The sequence below is a fragment of the Misgurnus anguillicaudatus genome, chromosome 20, assembly GCF_027580225.2.
Source record: "Misgurnus anguillicaudatus chromosome 20, ASM2758022v2, whole genome shotgun sequence".
NCBI classification, from domain to species: Eukaryota; Metazoa; Chordata; class Actinopteri; order Cypriniformes; family Cobitidae; genus Misgurnus; species Misgurnus anguillicaudatus.
Genome location: NC_073356.2, coordinates 31,334,328 through 31,350,818, shown reverse-complemented (window position 1 = coordinate 31,350,818; position 16,491 = coordinate 31,334,328). Strand labels below are relative to the sequence as shown.

The 16,491-nt window shown below is 35.2% G+C and overlaps 2 protein-coding genes across 2 annotated transcripts; both read left to right on the top strand.

The window, feature by feature from the left end:
- Window positions 1–2,436: 2,436 nt before the first annotated feature.
- Window positions 2,437–4,159, top strand: LOC129454620 (free fatty acid receptor 3-like). The gene has a single exon (XM_055219168.2). It carries the CDS (start codon window positions 2,437–2,439, stop codon window positions 3,340–3,342), a length of 906 nt encoding a protein of 301 aa, XP_055075143.2. The 3' UTR covers window positions 3,343–4,159.
- Window positions 4,160–13,988: 9,829 nt separating this feature from the next.
- On the top strand, window positions 13,989–15,059 carry LOC129456067 (free fatty acid receptor 3-like). The gene has a single exon (XM_073858520.1). The coding sequence runs from the start codon at window positions 14,104–14,106 to the stop codon at window positions 15,007–15,009; it is 906 nt and encodes a 301-aa protein (XP_073714621.1). The 5' UTR covers window positions 13,989–14,103; the 3' UTR covers window positions 15,010–15,059.
- The last annotated feature ends 1,432 nt before the right edge of the window (window positions 15,060–16,491 follow it).

Below are 16,491 nucleotides of genomic sequence, written 5' to 3'. Positions count from 1 at the left end.
GTCATGATTCATATAAATTCATGCACGAATAACAGCCACCTTAACTACATGTTAATACATGTTTGTTAGTTAATGCATTAATTAACACTTTGGGTAACCCAAATCAAACATGCTTTCTAGAAGAATGAAAATTATGCACAATGTTTTGTAATGCAAAACAAGGGGCGCTGCTAGGAATTTTGGGCCTTATGAAAGAATAAGAGGTTGGGCCCCCTACCATACCCATTTCGCACAAAACATACAATCCAACCTATAGCTATTCAAAATCTTTGTCTGCAATTTAATAATACAGACCTATTTCTTTTGCCATTGTTTCGACCACAATTAACAGTATTTATAGAGACGTACAATGTCTGCAGCTAAGATAATTTATTGTGCAAATGTAAATTTAATTGAAAAATACAGTAATCAAATATTCAGAGAAAATGCAACATTCTTAAACAAAAATGAAAGATAACTGTGACCATGCCTGTGAAAACACAGCTCAAAAAACGGTTTTCTACATAAAATCATCATAGATAATGTAAAGAACATTTTGTGAAAATATAAACTTGATATCTTTAATATTGACTGAGAAATGTCACGTCAGCCATTGAAATTATAGTGAAATTAATGCTTGAAATCAAACTGTGATGCTTTTAATATCACAATAAGATTTGAGACTTTAGTCTCAGTGACATACTTTATACTTACACACACCAATGACATTGTAACATTTAAAAATAGCAAACAACAACAATGCATCTTTTCAATACAGTTACCTTATGACTCAAATAAGACTGGGTCAAAAATGGTTGACCAAAGCTTGTATTATAATATAATATTAATTATATTAATATAATAATTAATTATATTATATTAGTTATAATTGTATTATAATTATTAGCATTATTTATAAGGTGAAGAACAGGTTTCACACACCAGCAGCTACAGTAAAGCAAAAATAAAGACAGATCATTAAAAAACCCTAAACTTGAGAAAACAGCTACTCCTAAATGATTCTTCAGTTTTGGGACAACTAGCAGACTATATATTTCCATTGATTTCTTAAAGCTGTTTCAAGGTGAGAAGCTTAAATACATAACTGGACTAGTTTAGCCTTCGTTGCATTTCTGTTTTATCACAATCAACTCAATTCTCGACTGCATAAAATACTTCTTTGGCATATTTTGTTACAAAACATTGGAGTGTGTAACCGATAACATTTCTAGTTTATGTTAATTAGCTTATACGGGCTACGTTACTTAAAACAGCTTATATGGGTTGACTTCGCGTTAGAATCATAACACACTACAGGGAACGTAAATCCCCTTGTGTTTTTTTTACTGGGGTGAACAAAGCGAAGACTTTACAGTGGAAAGAAACTGCATTGTATTGCACCAGCGTAAACTGCAACCGCACTGTGTGAGAATGTGGATAGAGGGTATGCATTGACGTCACTTTTCCACGTGACCACTCACCCCGAACCGCGAACGTTCAACAAAATGGCTGGTTTTCATATCGGCTGCTGCAAAAATGCCAGTAAAACTGACTATTACCACCTTAAATTAAATTTAGTCAGACTTGATAGCAGAGGTGGACAATACTAATTATATTAGTTACAATTTCCAAGCATCTGTGCTTTATTAGGGTGTTTGTATTGGGAAAAATGTTACTTCACTACATTCTAAAGCATAGAATCATAGGCCTACTGTGTATTCTTTAATATTGCACATTAAAATGTATTCAATACCTAATTACATTAAAATTGTGTACCTTTACTTGAGTAAAAGTGTGTTGATGTACTTAAATATTAAATGTAAAACAAAAACTTGTATTGGGCGTAACCGCAGGCACTTTCGCCGAAGGTGATGTCACGTGCATACCCTCTATTGAAAAAGGTGCTAAAACGCAGAGTAAAGACAGGGCAGAGCTAAGAGGGCTCAGCTTAAGGGGGTTGCGTTTGCGGCACAGTCTTTGGCTGAGGCCCCTAAAAGTTCATGGGCCCTTAGAATTGTCCTAACTTCTCCCCCTTAAAATCGGGGAAATTTTTACCATTTTGGAATCCATTCAGCCGATCTATGGGTCTGGCGGTACCGCTTTTAGCATAGCTTAGCATAATCCATTGAATCTGATTAGACCATTAGCATAGCGCCAAAAAAAATAACCAAAGAGTTTTGATATTTTTCCTATGTAAAACTTGCCCCTTCTGTAGTTAACATTATGTACTAAGACAGACGGAAAATTACAAATTGCGATTTTCTAGGCAGATATGGCTAGGAACTATACTCTCATTCTGGCGTAGTAATCAAAGACTTTGCTGCTGTAACATGGCTGCAGCAGGCGTAGTGATATTGAAAGTTACCAAGGGGACTAATCAATGTAAAATAAATTCAATATTAAGATTCAGCCTCAATATTACAATGAAACAAATGTGTGTGTCTGTGTGTATTACAGATGATTGTAAAAGACACTCCCACCTTGCATCTCTCCATATACATCATTGCATTCCTGATTGGTCTCCCTAATGCAGTCCTGGCATTCTGCTGTTGCATCCGCAAGATCCGCAGTAAACCTCTCCCTATTGACATAATCATGTTGAACCTCGTGATTTCTGACCTCTTCTTCCTCACCTTCCTCCCTGTGAAGATGAAAGAGGCAGCAGATAATATGGTCTGGAATATGCCAGATATCCTGTGTCGTCTTAATCTGTTCCTGTTCTTAACGCCAATTAATGGTAGCTGCCATTTTTTGGCTGCGATTAGCACTGAGCGTTATGTATGCGTTGCTTTCCCAGTAAAATACAAGAATCCGAAGAGAATCACTTATACGATACTAATATGTATTGCTATCTGGATGTTCATTTTAGTAACTGCTGTATTTACTTACATGGCTGCGTACGGCGGTTCTAATAACGACACTAACTACACAGAACCTCAACAGTGTTACACTAACTTTACCACAAGTCAACTCCAAGATGTGCTCAAAATCCGACTGGCTTTGGTAGCAGTGTTTTTCTGTATACCTCTCTTTATTTGCTGCTTTTGTTACATCAATACCATTCGTATTTTGTTAAAGCTTCCTCTTATTAAACGTTGTCGCAGGCTCCGGGCCATTGGACTGGCTCTCGAGACGCTGCTTGTGTTTGCTATTTGTTTTGGACCTTACAATGCATCACACATTGTGGGCTACATTACACAAGAAAATCCAAAGTGGCGCATGCACACTTTAACTCTGACCACTTTACATGCATGTTTTGATGTTATTATTTTTTACTGCATCTCTTATGAGATGAGATTGGCATTTAAGATCTGTGAAAAAGGTTTTATTCAGTTTTATGTTCGTATAAAAAGTTGTTTTTAATGTTGCTGTCATACTTAAAGGGGACAGAGAATGAAAAAAACATTTTTATCTTGTCTTTGTTGAATAATGGTAGTCTACCCGCATTCACAAACATACAAAAAGTGCTAAACATGCTAAACATCTCAGTCTCATAGAAATTCCTCTTTTAGAAATGTCAGCCAGAAAACAGCCCAATCTGAAAAACTGATGCTCATGAAATCACAGGCATCTAACTGCCCCTCCACTTTAAAATAATTGGCTACATTTTTAGAGTGGCAGCAAAGTCAGCCAATCAGTAATGAGATTGCAAGTTAAGCCAGTAGGGGGAGCCAAATAGGTGCAAAACCACATTCCCCACCCTAATAGAGCTGTCTGAGAGAGGTTTTTAGGAAGCTTCTAAGGCATTACAACCCAAACAAAAACATTTTTGTCTACATGTCACATCACAGAACAAGGATAAATACTCCGTTCAACCATTCTATGTCACCTTTAAAGGAATAGTCTATCAATTTTCCATATTAAACTATGTTATTGCCTTAACTAAGAAGAGTTGATACATACCTCTCTATCATCTGGAGCGCGCTGCGACACTTCGATGGCATTTAGCTTGGCCCCATTCATTCAATGGTACTCCCAAAAGTGCTATTCCGCCATAAAATATAGTTCCTCTTTTAAATCCGCTTAGAAAAGCGCTACGTTTTATTTTGTACCACCAAACTTGCTCGTATAACTACTCGTCTTAAATAGGAAAAACGTTGATGTGTTTGGTCACTTCTAACTTTATCTCTGTTTGGTACCATCGAATGAATGGGGCCAAGCCAAATGCCATCGAAGTGTCGCAGCGCGCCCCAGATGATAGAGAGGTATGTATCAACTCTTCCTAGTTAAGGCAACAACATAGTTTAATATGGAAAATTGATAGACTATTCCTTTAAATAAATTGTACAGAACACATATATAAAGATATAAGGCTTACTGGTCAATAAATGGTCACTAGTTGTCACCATGCTGTTTCCTTTCAAAAGTACACCATTAAGAGTGCATATTAGTAGTCAATGAAACATATTGGTACCAAATGTAATGCATACATATTGGTGCCTATAAATGATACATAATACCATAGTGACAGCTTGGAACCATTTTTGACCATTTTAGTTAAACAGACTTTATACATTTAGACACAAAGCAAAATGTAGAACCATCTGCAAGTCTTGTTATTTTAAAAATTATTTCTATTATGAATGGACACAAATTGTGTCATCAATACACACTGAATCACACTGACTGTCACAGATCTAGTCAAGGCTGTTATGATGTCAGATAATTATGCAGTGGAAGTTTAATATTTTTATCATAAATTGTTTTTAATGTGTTTGCACTCTGTAAAAAATGATATGTGAATTTTTTCTTTGTGTTATGAATGATTATGTTTTATTTGCTTCTTTTCAATTTTCCTTTTTAAAGTGTTTCACATTTGGGTCAGTGACAAAAACTGTTTGGCAAGATGAGAAATTATTCACTATAACACTAAAAAGTGGGTTGTTTCCAACTGAAGGATTCTACCTTAGATCCTCATGTGCAGAATGTTTTTATTATTGTGTTTTTTTAGTTTTATTCCTAATCATTTATTTACATAATCATCATAATCATTTTATAATCATCAGTTATCCACATAATTGTTTATTTGATTATTTAATATTATTTTATATATTATATTATATCATTATATTTTTATTTATTCATATATTCATTCATTTATTCATTATCTTTCTATATTTTATTATATTATTCATCCATTCATTATATTTCTGTCCATATGTTTTATTGATTTCATTGATGTTCAGTCTTATGGTGGTCTCACATTTGTGAAGTTTCATGAGCTGTCCTGTCTCTCTGTAAACAGAGATAGATAAAGAGAATGTTTATGAAAGTTCAAGGTTTGTGGGATGTTGCTATTAAGCATTATAACAGTGCATGTTGAATTCATGCTTGTTGGACGAGGATTGAACGAGGTTTGAACATTGAGACATATGCAACTGAAGCTGTCCATCAAAAAAAGTTCTATTTTATCATCTAAACCTTCGTCTCATGTCCTCTGCTTGTGCTCTTCTCTAGCAACGATTGATCAACCTCTTAACTGACAGAAGCCTGTTAAACAAGTAAACTAATATTTTCTGACGTGATCTGGCATCCGGGGCTGAATCATTTTTTATTTTGTCTGTGGTGTGGAGACCTGATCTAACAGTTTTGGCGTAGTCGGCAGGATAGAATAACATTTTTGTTGTCTCTATACGAATGAGGAGTCGGGATTTTCTCTCGCACATTCAGATGGAAATGTTTCCAGACCACTGGCTTCTGAATCCGAGTCGCGAGTGAGGACGGGGTTAACTCTGGCTGGTCCGTGTGTTCTGGGTGTTCTGTTCTGACATTTTAACTCTGGCTGGTCCTTGTGTTCTGTGTGTTCTGTTCTGACATTTTGGAAAAATTCAGTACGTACTGTGGTAGTAGCTTGTCTACTGGTCAGATTATATTACTTTGATAATGGAGCGGTCAGAAATCAAGCTAGATGATATACTTGAAAAGCTAAAACAACAGCTGAAAGAGCACTTTAAGATCAAACAAGCAGAAAAAGAAAAATTCAGTTGCTAAATATAACATCAAAGTACATTGGGCGGTCTTTAGGTTGCCAAGACGAAAGTAAAGACATATTAACCCCCAGGGGTCCAAAAACGCGGTGCCGCATTTTGACGTGTTTTCTCCTTATCATAGCAGAATCAAACAAATATTGCCTGTTTAATCTGCATTGAAGTAAAGAGACTGTTTTTCTGGCTGACTTCATTATCTTTAATGCGGTCACGCCCACAGGCGGTACCCACTGTTGACATGGAAATCAACAGACGAGCAGTTCTAACCATAACAAGCAAAGCGTAAAGTTTGATCAGATTTAAAGACTTTACCGCATGTTTGGATGATAAACTTTACACACACGTGAGGAATATTACAGAAATGCGTTATAAACAGAAGCTAGACGATCGATGGGCATCTTAAAAAACAGTCATCTGAAAACAGCTTTTTATAAAACTAATCACTGCAGATGTTTATCTGAGATGTTCTGAGTTTAGTCCAAATGTACATGATAATTTATCTGAATGTAGTGCTATAAGTGAAATTTACCTATCAGTTATGTATGTAAGGGTATTTCTGTGGACAATTTATGGTAACAGCTGTTTATAACTCTCTTACAGGTCTGCATCCTTCTCATCAGTACAAAACTATGAAGTGGAAAAACACTTTTTGGACAAAGTTATATGGTAAAATGAGCCACATGAAGTTTACAGCTCTGTTGTTTATCAGTTTCTTATAGAAGTTAAGTTTTTGAATAGAGTTTGTTTCCAAATAAACTGATAATGTCCTAGTGACCTTCATTTCTATTTTGATTATATTGTTAACTTCTTAATAAACCTCAAACAAACATGTATACATTTGTCCTCCTCACATTCTTTACTGTAGTTCCCAACATTCCTGCCTCATTATGCAGCTCATTATGCGAGTCTTTTGTTGCTCAGCTGTCAATCAATCCTTCTTGCATACGGCCCCTCTAAACAAAAACTGTCTTACAATTTCTAAATCAATATATTGTTTTATGTGAATGAGTAAGCAGAATGATTTTCACATCATTTTAAAGAAAAAACTCTAGACTATTAGACATGTTTAGTATGGGTTTTGTGGACTTGTATCAATGTTGCTTTTTTAAAAACCACGCATAAACATTATTCTCTCAAAAATACAAACATGTACGTACATGTAGCCCAGTTTGTGCTGAATGCAGTGTTATGAGACACTTGCCATTATTATGTTTTAAAGCAACTGAAAAAAGACCAAATGTAAGAGCATGTCACAACCTCTGACAGTGTCTCAAAATGGTCGGACCCCATAGGGTTAAAGACATATCTAAAGGCATAAAAAAAACATGGTGTAAAATTCAAAGAATTTTGTCACTTTGTCTAAATGTAAAAATTTAAAAGTGAAAATGCAAAATCAAGACAAACATAGCAGAGATAAAAAAGTTATGGAGGGAAAGCTGAAGATAGATATTCAAAAGTTAAAAGCTCAGTTTGAAAATGAACAAAAACCTAAAATGATTTATGTTTAAGTTACAACTTTTTGTTGATCAAAAGCAAATTACGTCGGTTTTACCAGATTTTAAATGCATGCGACACTGGTAGTGACATTGATACGACCACAGATTCAGATTTTGACACAGACAATTATGTTTTTTAAAGGGTAGATCATGTCCTTAGTGAGTTCAGATGAGTACTTTGGTTTTGCTACTTCTATGCTGTGCTTGGCAATGAAGATCTTTTTTTAAGGTAAGTGGTTGCAATCAATTTATTTAAGCTACATTTAAACAAAAAAGATTAGTAATGTAAAATAAAATATAAAACTTTTGTTTAAATGTAGCTTAAATAAATTGATTGCAACCACTTACCTTAAAAATTTTTTATTAAATTCAATGAATCATTTTTTTCAGTGTATTACCATAACAGTTAAAGGAACATTATGTAAGAAATTTATATCAATTAATCATAAAATGGCCCTGATGTGTTACATTTACATTTCAAATACTTATATCACTAACAACAGTGGTATGGCCAGGATATTGTCATTTAAAAAGTGGAGTTACAGCCCTCAACTGATGTTTATGTTGTCATTTTGTGTATTGGCCACCAGTTGTGTGATTGCAGTACCAGTTTTAGCCACAAGTTTTGTGATTGCAATACCAGTTTTGGCCACAATCCTACATACTCTTCCTTTAAGGAACAGGATTATAAGTTTGTAGTTTCCAAATTAGTGTTAAGATTACAGCAGCTATCACTGTCTGATAAAAGGACTATTTCATTAAGCTCCACAGAGGCATACAACCACAAATATTTTTCTAAAACTTTGATGGGTGAAATAAAGGGTAAAGTGTTTCAACTCTCATTCTTTTATTTTATAAAGAATATATGCCCAGTAAATTTATGTTCAGATGGTGTGTGTTAAAGACAGGGCACTGTTTTTCTTAGAACTGAGGGCTCAGAGTAAGTGTATGATTGGTCAGAGGAAGTAGGGAATGTCAGATCCAAGATCAGATTTAACTGTTTGGAAGCTCTGAAAGAGATTTATTTTTCTTTATTAGTCAGAGATGGGTTTAGCATTTCAGTCAATCTGTCATCAGCAGACAGAAAAAGTCTGAAAGAAGTTCTTGGTGAAACTTTGAGTAGTGAAAGAAATGTATAAACCTTAAGGTTTGGTTTGGTACAACAGTAAGTAGCTTGGAATGAAATTGCAAGTTGTAAATGAAGAATAACTGAAAGTGTTGAATTTCACTGAACGTTTGTGTGAGCGAAGGAGGGGGCTTGTGAGGCGCTGTTCTTCCAGCAATTGCTGAAGCAAAAACAAAACAACGATAAGCTTTTCTCTTCTCTCTTTAAAGCATTGAGAGAGAGTGCTTATGTGCCGGATGACCTATATGTTAGGGTACATATTTTAAATACACTATTAGATCTTTATCTTATCATTGATAAGACGCAGAGATAACCAGAGGTGTAAAGAACCAATTGAATTGTGCTGATGGCCAGTTTAATCTATATGTTATTTATACTGGAGCCTTTGGACCACTCTAAGGAATTGGCCAACAGTTCATCTGATGATGAAGATGTTTTCACTTCTTTAAACCGACAACACATGAAGTGTAACACCTATTTGTAGCCTCACTATCAAGACTGAGACCTTGGTCAGTCCAAATCTGATTTTGGTGCATATCCAATTTGACACTCTCTCCACATTGTGTATTTCAACTGTTTAGATATGATCTGTGCCTCCTGTAGCGTTCAGCCATTTTCGGGATCTGCACGGTTTCTATGGCAATGACGTCACGCTGCCTTGACGTCTGACGTGTTTACATGATGTGACAGCATGACATAATCGAAAAGCTACACAAATGCGATCAGGGCGGTCAGACTGAAATGGATTTCCGAAAATGCAATTTGAAAAAGATTTTTGGATGTAGCCTGATAAGGATTAGGAAAAAAAGGATTTCATGTGGTTTCTGGCCATTCACACGTTCTGAATTTGATTGGATTCCTATCGGATGTGCACCAGAATTGGATTTGGACTGACAGTGTGAACAAGGTCTAATACACCTCTTCCTGCATTGGCTGCCTGTGAGAGGCTTGATAGGTCTTGAATTTTACGTTAAATTCGAGGTTTTAAAACTTTGAATAGCATGTTGCATACTGAAATTATGTAGTCTTTTAGTTTGATAATTAAAAACAATTAAATACAAACAGTTGTAAAGGAGGATAAAACCTTTTATGTGGTTCATTGACTTTGTTTTTCAAAATTAAAAGCTTAAAAAAGAATCTCTAGTTTTCATTTTTCCTGATACTGAATTCAGTGTGCGTCATGATGTTGGCTGGCCTGTCAAGTGTTCTATTTGATGTTTCTCTTTGTTAAGTTTTTTGGGTTTAAGTATAATTTAAGCGTTTAATCACCTGTTGAGAATAGATTTATGCTGCTCAACCCTTTTCCAACAAGCATATTTTAAACAGGGGTTCGTAACATAAATGGGGACTCATTCGTGATGTTTAGATCTTCCTCTCACTTTTCAGTTTGTCCCACATGTAGTCACTGTTGCAATGTAGTATGACATTATTCAGCCGTTACTGGTTTTGGATGTGTTGATTAATTTGAATTCAGATTTGCAATTCAAAGGTTGAAATGTAACATGGGGATCATGAGACTCACAGTTGAGTAGATAAGACCTCTTGTGGCTGACTCATCAACAATTTTCAGCTTGATTTAACTGGAACACAAATGGTTTACAGTAATTGATATGGTTGGATTTTGGTCTGTACCAATTGTAAAAGAAATTCTATCATTATTTCCATATTTTGGAGATTTCAACACCGATTCGTAGCCTTTTCCTTATTTGGTCACACAGATATATACACAGTGTCGGACACTTAGGCGTTTTTCAAATGTGTTCATATTTTAATGCAAATTGGTGGGTGAGGGGTTTTTAGGAAACATGCAAAATAAATTGTTTGCGAATGCGTAACTTGTCAAAAACACAATTCGGCAGCCCCAATTCTATCAGGTGTAAGCAGAACACCTCAGGGCTGTTTCGTGAATTGCAGTGTGACCTTACACCTAAATACAAGGGTTAAGGGTGTAAAGGTTTTCCCCACAAAGAAAGGCTTTGCTGCCTTTATGGCTAATGCTGGTTCGAGACATCATTCCAGATGAAATGAAACATTATTGATTCTGATCAGGGTACATACTTTACTGGTCAGGTACGTCAGGAAGTCTGTAGGTTTTTGGGGATTCAATGGCATAGCTTCCAGGAACTTCAGACCTTGCAGAAGTAAATGTACATTTAATGCCAGATTCCCGTTTGGAATATTGTATGGCTTTGATTGAAGCAATATAAAAATAGCAAAATCAGGTTTAAGATGCTGTAAAAATTCCTCTAGAGTGGGTACGGACAACATATTATTGTGCCAGGGCAAATTACAACATTCAGGCCTAAAACCAAGATGGGACTATCCTTATTCGGTCCTACTAGGTACCCCTTCAGCACTAAAATTCAGCAGTAAAGTAAACCTAGATGGACACATATTAGCCACTGCAAATTACCAGCTTACACTCCCAGGCCTTAACCAAAAAAGTGAAATACTGTAGGATGCAAACATGGGTGTCCAACGCATTCTCCGATTAGAAAGAGCTACCAGCATGACTGTGCTTAGTGCCAGTTGTGTGGTTGGTATGCTGTAAATTATTTTAGTTTGTTATTTTAGTTTGTTGTTTTTGGAGCTAACCCGGGTTGGAGAGCAATCTCCCAATTGGTCCGTAGACTAGCTAGGCATTAGTTAGATTGATGAATAGGTAGGTAGGTCCGGGGTGCGTTGGATTATCTTACCCATACATTGTCTTGCCCATATGTTAACGTTTGAGTTAAATCAATTTATGGATCAAACTCTCAATGTTTCTATGAGAATTAAAACAAGTTGTTTTCCAGAAATAGGGAGTCAAAACAAGATATTTCCTAACAAATCTGTTTAAACAAAGTTGTTTTTTGGCCATGGAGCTCTCTTGTTTCCCTCTCTTTTGTTTTTATGTTTTCGCAGAGATATATGACGGCGACCTTCAAGAATCTCGCTGAAAAATTAAGCCTTATCATGCTGATGAGTCTATTTTGCGCTAACCTCCAGCAGACAGAATAGCTGGAACTTTGCTGTATTTCGAGATTCTGCCGGAAGGACAGACTGGCAAGACTTCATGAACTTCGGTTGGGTGTCTTCATTCCATGAACAGAGACATTCTGAGTTTTAAGAATCACAACTGTCACGGTTGCAAGTGTTGTCTTCATGACATGACATAGAGTCAGAGATGTATTAGATGTGATGTGTGTTTCACATCTGTTCAGAATGATTCATGGATTCACTCTAACTGTATGCACTCAGTATTTGTTTTTGACATTAATTAACGTATGTACAGGGTTTTTGTTTTGAAATTTAAGCCACTTGGCTGTTATACAAAATTTATCCAGATTAAAACCAGGCCAATGGGTCATTTTTAATTATGACATTGAGGGATATGAGCCAAATTAACACAATGTTATTTGCTGTGTTCATTTCTATTCTGATTCACAATTCAGATCCATTATTCCATCCATGGTTAGAAATCACAGTAATCTTAATTCGACAGTAACTCTAGCTCATATATACGCTAAGATGCCTAATATTTCCAATTGTTGGATATGTCAATCGTTTCTTCAAACATCTACATCTGCATGTACGTCCATTACCGCTGTCTGATTTAATCTCCATCATTGAACACAGTAACATGGGTAACATTTGTAAAATTCTAATTGTAGATGTGCTGTGAGGTACGATATTACTCTGCCGCCGGGAACATTGTTTGTATTTTTGCAATTGGCAAAGACAGATTATCGCCACCAACTGGGCTGAAGTGTCTTTTATTCAAGCTCTCGGCGGAAGAATATATGGGTGTGAGGCGTTTGGAAAAATAGGTCCACAAGTTACAACAAATGCTAACACCTGTTGGAAAGCATCTTTTGCAGCGATTTTTGTGTGAGCATATCAGTGAACACCCCTGACCACTCGATGAGTTTCACGTCTTTGTAAACGAAAGTTTAATGCATTTTAGGAAGTATTGTTCCAGTGCACCTATGCAGCCATTGTAGAGGTGGGGGGTGATAGAACAAACACCCGAAAATTCTCAGGCCAACATCATATGCCCAAATTTCAGTCAAAACCGTCCTATTTCAACATAAACAATCTTAAAACACAGTGTAAAATACCGAACTTGTCCTTTAACATCTTGCCATCTTACGAGGTAATTACAAAATGTAATTCAACATGCTGTTTTTTTAAGGATTACATGTTCATCACCTCTTAACTGTAAGATTTTACATTTGTGCATTTGGCAGATGCTTTTATCCTCTAGAAAGTACAAAAAGGGCTTCTGTTTCTGTTTCACATGAAGTATTGAAAGATTGACAAAAAGCCCTGTGGTAGTATTGGTGGTTTGTAATTAAACAACTTCCTGGAAATGTAATTATGACATATATAATAATAAACAAATGATAAACACATGCTATATGTTACTGCACGTGAAATGTTGCTGCCTGAAATGAGAACGAAGTCTGAAGTCTTGGTGAGTAGTTTAGTTTTATCTATTCACTTATTTCACTTATTTGCACTTACAGACTAAAAAATCTTGTTGCTTAAACCCTTACATTTAATAAAGGCAGTTATTTTTTGTCTCCACATTTGTCTGAAAGTCTTGATATGCTCGGACCAGATAGTCATCCCTCTCATCTCCAGAAAAACCAGCCTGTGTAAGTTATACCAATTTTCCGAGCTGATGTTTTCTGTTAACTTTACAGTCATACTAAGTCTTTGTGCTGTATTGTCCAGGTGGTGATTGCTTCACACAAGTGCTCATCCATGATGCACATCGATTAAATGGGATTGATAACAGGAAAATAATTCTGAAGACACAAAGATTTAAAATGTAAGTATCATATATATAAATATATATACACACAAATATACTTATATGTACACAAATATACTTATATGTATGTAACACTTTACAATTATGGTACATTAATAATCATGCACTAATACATAAATTCATAATCACTTTAATATAAACTAATGATAAGCCATGTACTAATCAATAACTAACCATAACTATGTTGTGTGAATTTATGCACGAATAACAGCCAGCTTAACTACATGTTAATACATGTTTGTTAGTTAATGCATTAATTAACACTTTGGGTAACCCAAATCAAACATGATTTCTAGAAGAAGAAAAATTATGCACAATGTTTTGTAATGCAAAACTGTTTATACATTTGCCCTGCAGATGAGTTACAAACATTATTAAATGGTAATGGATTTATTGCAATATTTATAGTCAACCTTAATCATTAAATGTACAATTATGTATTCATAAATAAAATCAAAAATTGCGATTTTCCAGGCCGATATGGCTAGGAACGATCCTCTCATTCTGATGTAATAATCAAAGACTTTGCTGCTGTAACATGGCTGCAGCAGGCGTAGTGATATTACACAGCAGCTGAAAATAGTCCCCTGCTATTGAAAGTTACCAAGGGGACTAATCAATGTAAAATCAATTCAATATTAAGATTCAGCCTCAATATTACAATGAAACAAATGTGTGTGTCTGTGTGTATTACAGATGGTTGTAAAAGACACTCCCACCTTGTATCTCTCCATATACATCATTGCATTCCTGATCGGTCTCCCAAATGCAGTACTGGCATTCTGCTGTTGCATCCGCAAGATCCGCAGTAAACCTCTCCCTATTGACATAATCATGTTGAACCTCGTGATTTCTGACCTCTTCTTCCTCACCTTCCTCCCTGTGAAGATGAAAGAGGCAGCAGATAATATGTTCTGGAATATGCCATATATCCTGTGTCATCTTAATCTGTTCCTGTTCTTAATGCCACTTTACGGTAGCAGCCAGTTTTTGGCTGCGATTAGCACTGAGCGTTATGTATGCGTCGCTTTCCCAGTAAAATACAAGAATCCGAAGAGAATCACTTATACGATACTAATATGTATTGCTATCTGGATGTTCATTTTAGTAACTGCTGTATTTACTTACATGGCTGTGTACGGCGGTTCTAATAATGACACTAACTACACAGAACCTCAACAGTGTTACACTAACTTTACACCAGTTCATCTCCAAAATTTGCTCAAAATGCGAATGGGTTTTGTAGCAGTGTTTTTCTGTATACCCCTCATCATTTGCTGCTTTTGTTACATCAATACCATTCGTATTTTGTTAAAGCTTCCTCTTATTAAACGTTGTCGCAGGCTCCGGGCCATTGGAATGGCTCTCGGGACGCTGCTTGTGTTTACTATTTGTTTTGGGCCTTACAACGCATCACACATTGTGGGCTACATTACACAAGAAAATCCGAAGTGGCGCATGCACACTTTAACTTTCAACACTTTAAATGCATGTTTTGATGTTATTATTTTTTACTGCATCTCTTATGAGATGAGATTGGCATTTAAAGTCTGTGCAAAAGGTTTTATTCAGTTTTTTGTTCATATAAAATGTTTTTTTTAATGTTGCTGTCATACTTAAATGAATTGTACAGAACACATATGTAAAGATATAAGGCAAAGGCACTGGTCAAAAAATGGTCACTAGTTGTCACCATGCTGTTTTCTTTCAAAAGTACACCATTAAGAGTGCATATTAGGTATGCATATATATTGGCGCCTTTAATTGATAATATTAGGAACTTTTACCATAGTGACAGCTTGTGACCATTTTTGACCATTTTAGTTAAACATAGACTTTATACATTTAGACACAAAGCAAAATGTAGAACCATCTGCAAGTCTTGTTATTTTTAATATGATTTCTATTATGAATGAACACATAATTGTGTCATCAATACACACTGAATCACACTGACTTATAAGGCTGTTATAATGTCAGTTGATTATGCAGTGGAAGTTTAATATTTTTATCTTATAAAACGGTTAGTTCCAATCCTTGATTCTGATTGGTCAATAGGTGTGCTTTATTCACGATAAAACACTGCTATGACCGCTTCACCCAATGGTTCTATTTAATATCACTGCGCCCTTAGCAACACCCTTAGCAACACATAAACATATAATGAGACAAAGTCTGAGAACAGTTTGTTGTTTTTATTTGAGCTTTCATGTTGTTGTTCGCAGTCAGGGACTATTTTTTCTAGCGGAAGGAATGCTTTTATTGATTTAACTTCATGAAAGTTGCACTAATACTTTTTTTTACTTTAATATTGTGTGGTAACCGTTTTATAAAAGCAATAAGGTACTCGAGGCAAGTGCTGTATCGTGAATAAGTAACGGCTGAAGGGGTCACGTGCCTAACAACGCCCTTCAGCCGTTACTTATTCACGATACAGCACAGCCTCTCGTACCTTATTGCTTACATAATTTTTTTTTAATATGTTTGCACTCTGTAAAAAAACGATATGTTTTTTCTTTGTGTTATGAATGATTATGTTTCATTTGCTTCTTTTCAATTTTCCTTTTTTAAAGTGTTTTACATTTGGGTCAGTGACAAAAACTGTTTGGCAAGAAGAGAAATTATTATTATAAAAAAACTAGTTTTAAAGACATGCATCAGGTTTATTTCAATGCACATTGTATTTAAGTTAATTTCATGCAATAAAAAATTACATTTGCACAATTTTTATAAAAGTTAAGACTGAATGGACCTGAAAATGTGTAACCACCAATTGTGCCAAAGAATGAGAAATATTAAACATTTTATCCACATTGATGGCATGTAAACGTAATCATCAAATAATAATAATAATAATTTTAAAATACAATTTTATGAGTTAATTCTAAATGCAAATAAAAAAATCATATTACACTAAACTAGATGATAATATTTTATTCCACATTTTTTATGAATATATTTATAGTTTAATTTAAAAAATACTAGTTATGACACAGACCGGTTACACCACATTGTCCTTTTTGCAATTTACTGCATTAAAAAATTGATTGCAGATCTTCTGAACAGTGAATTAGAAGTGTGCTT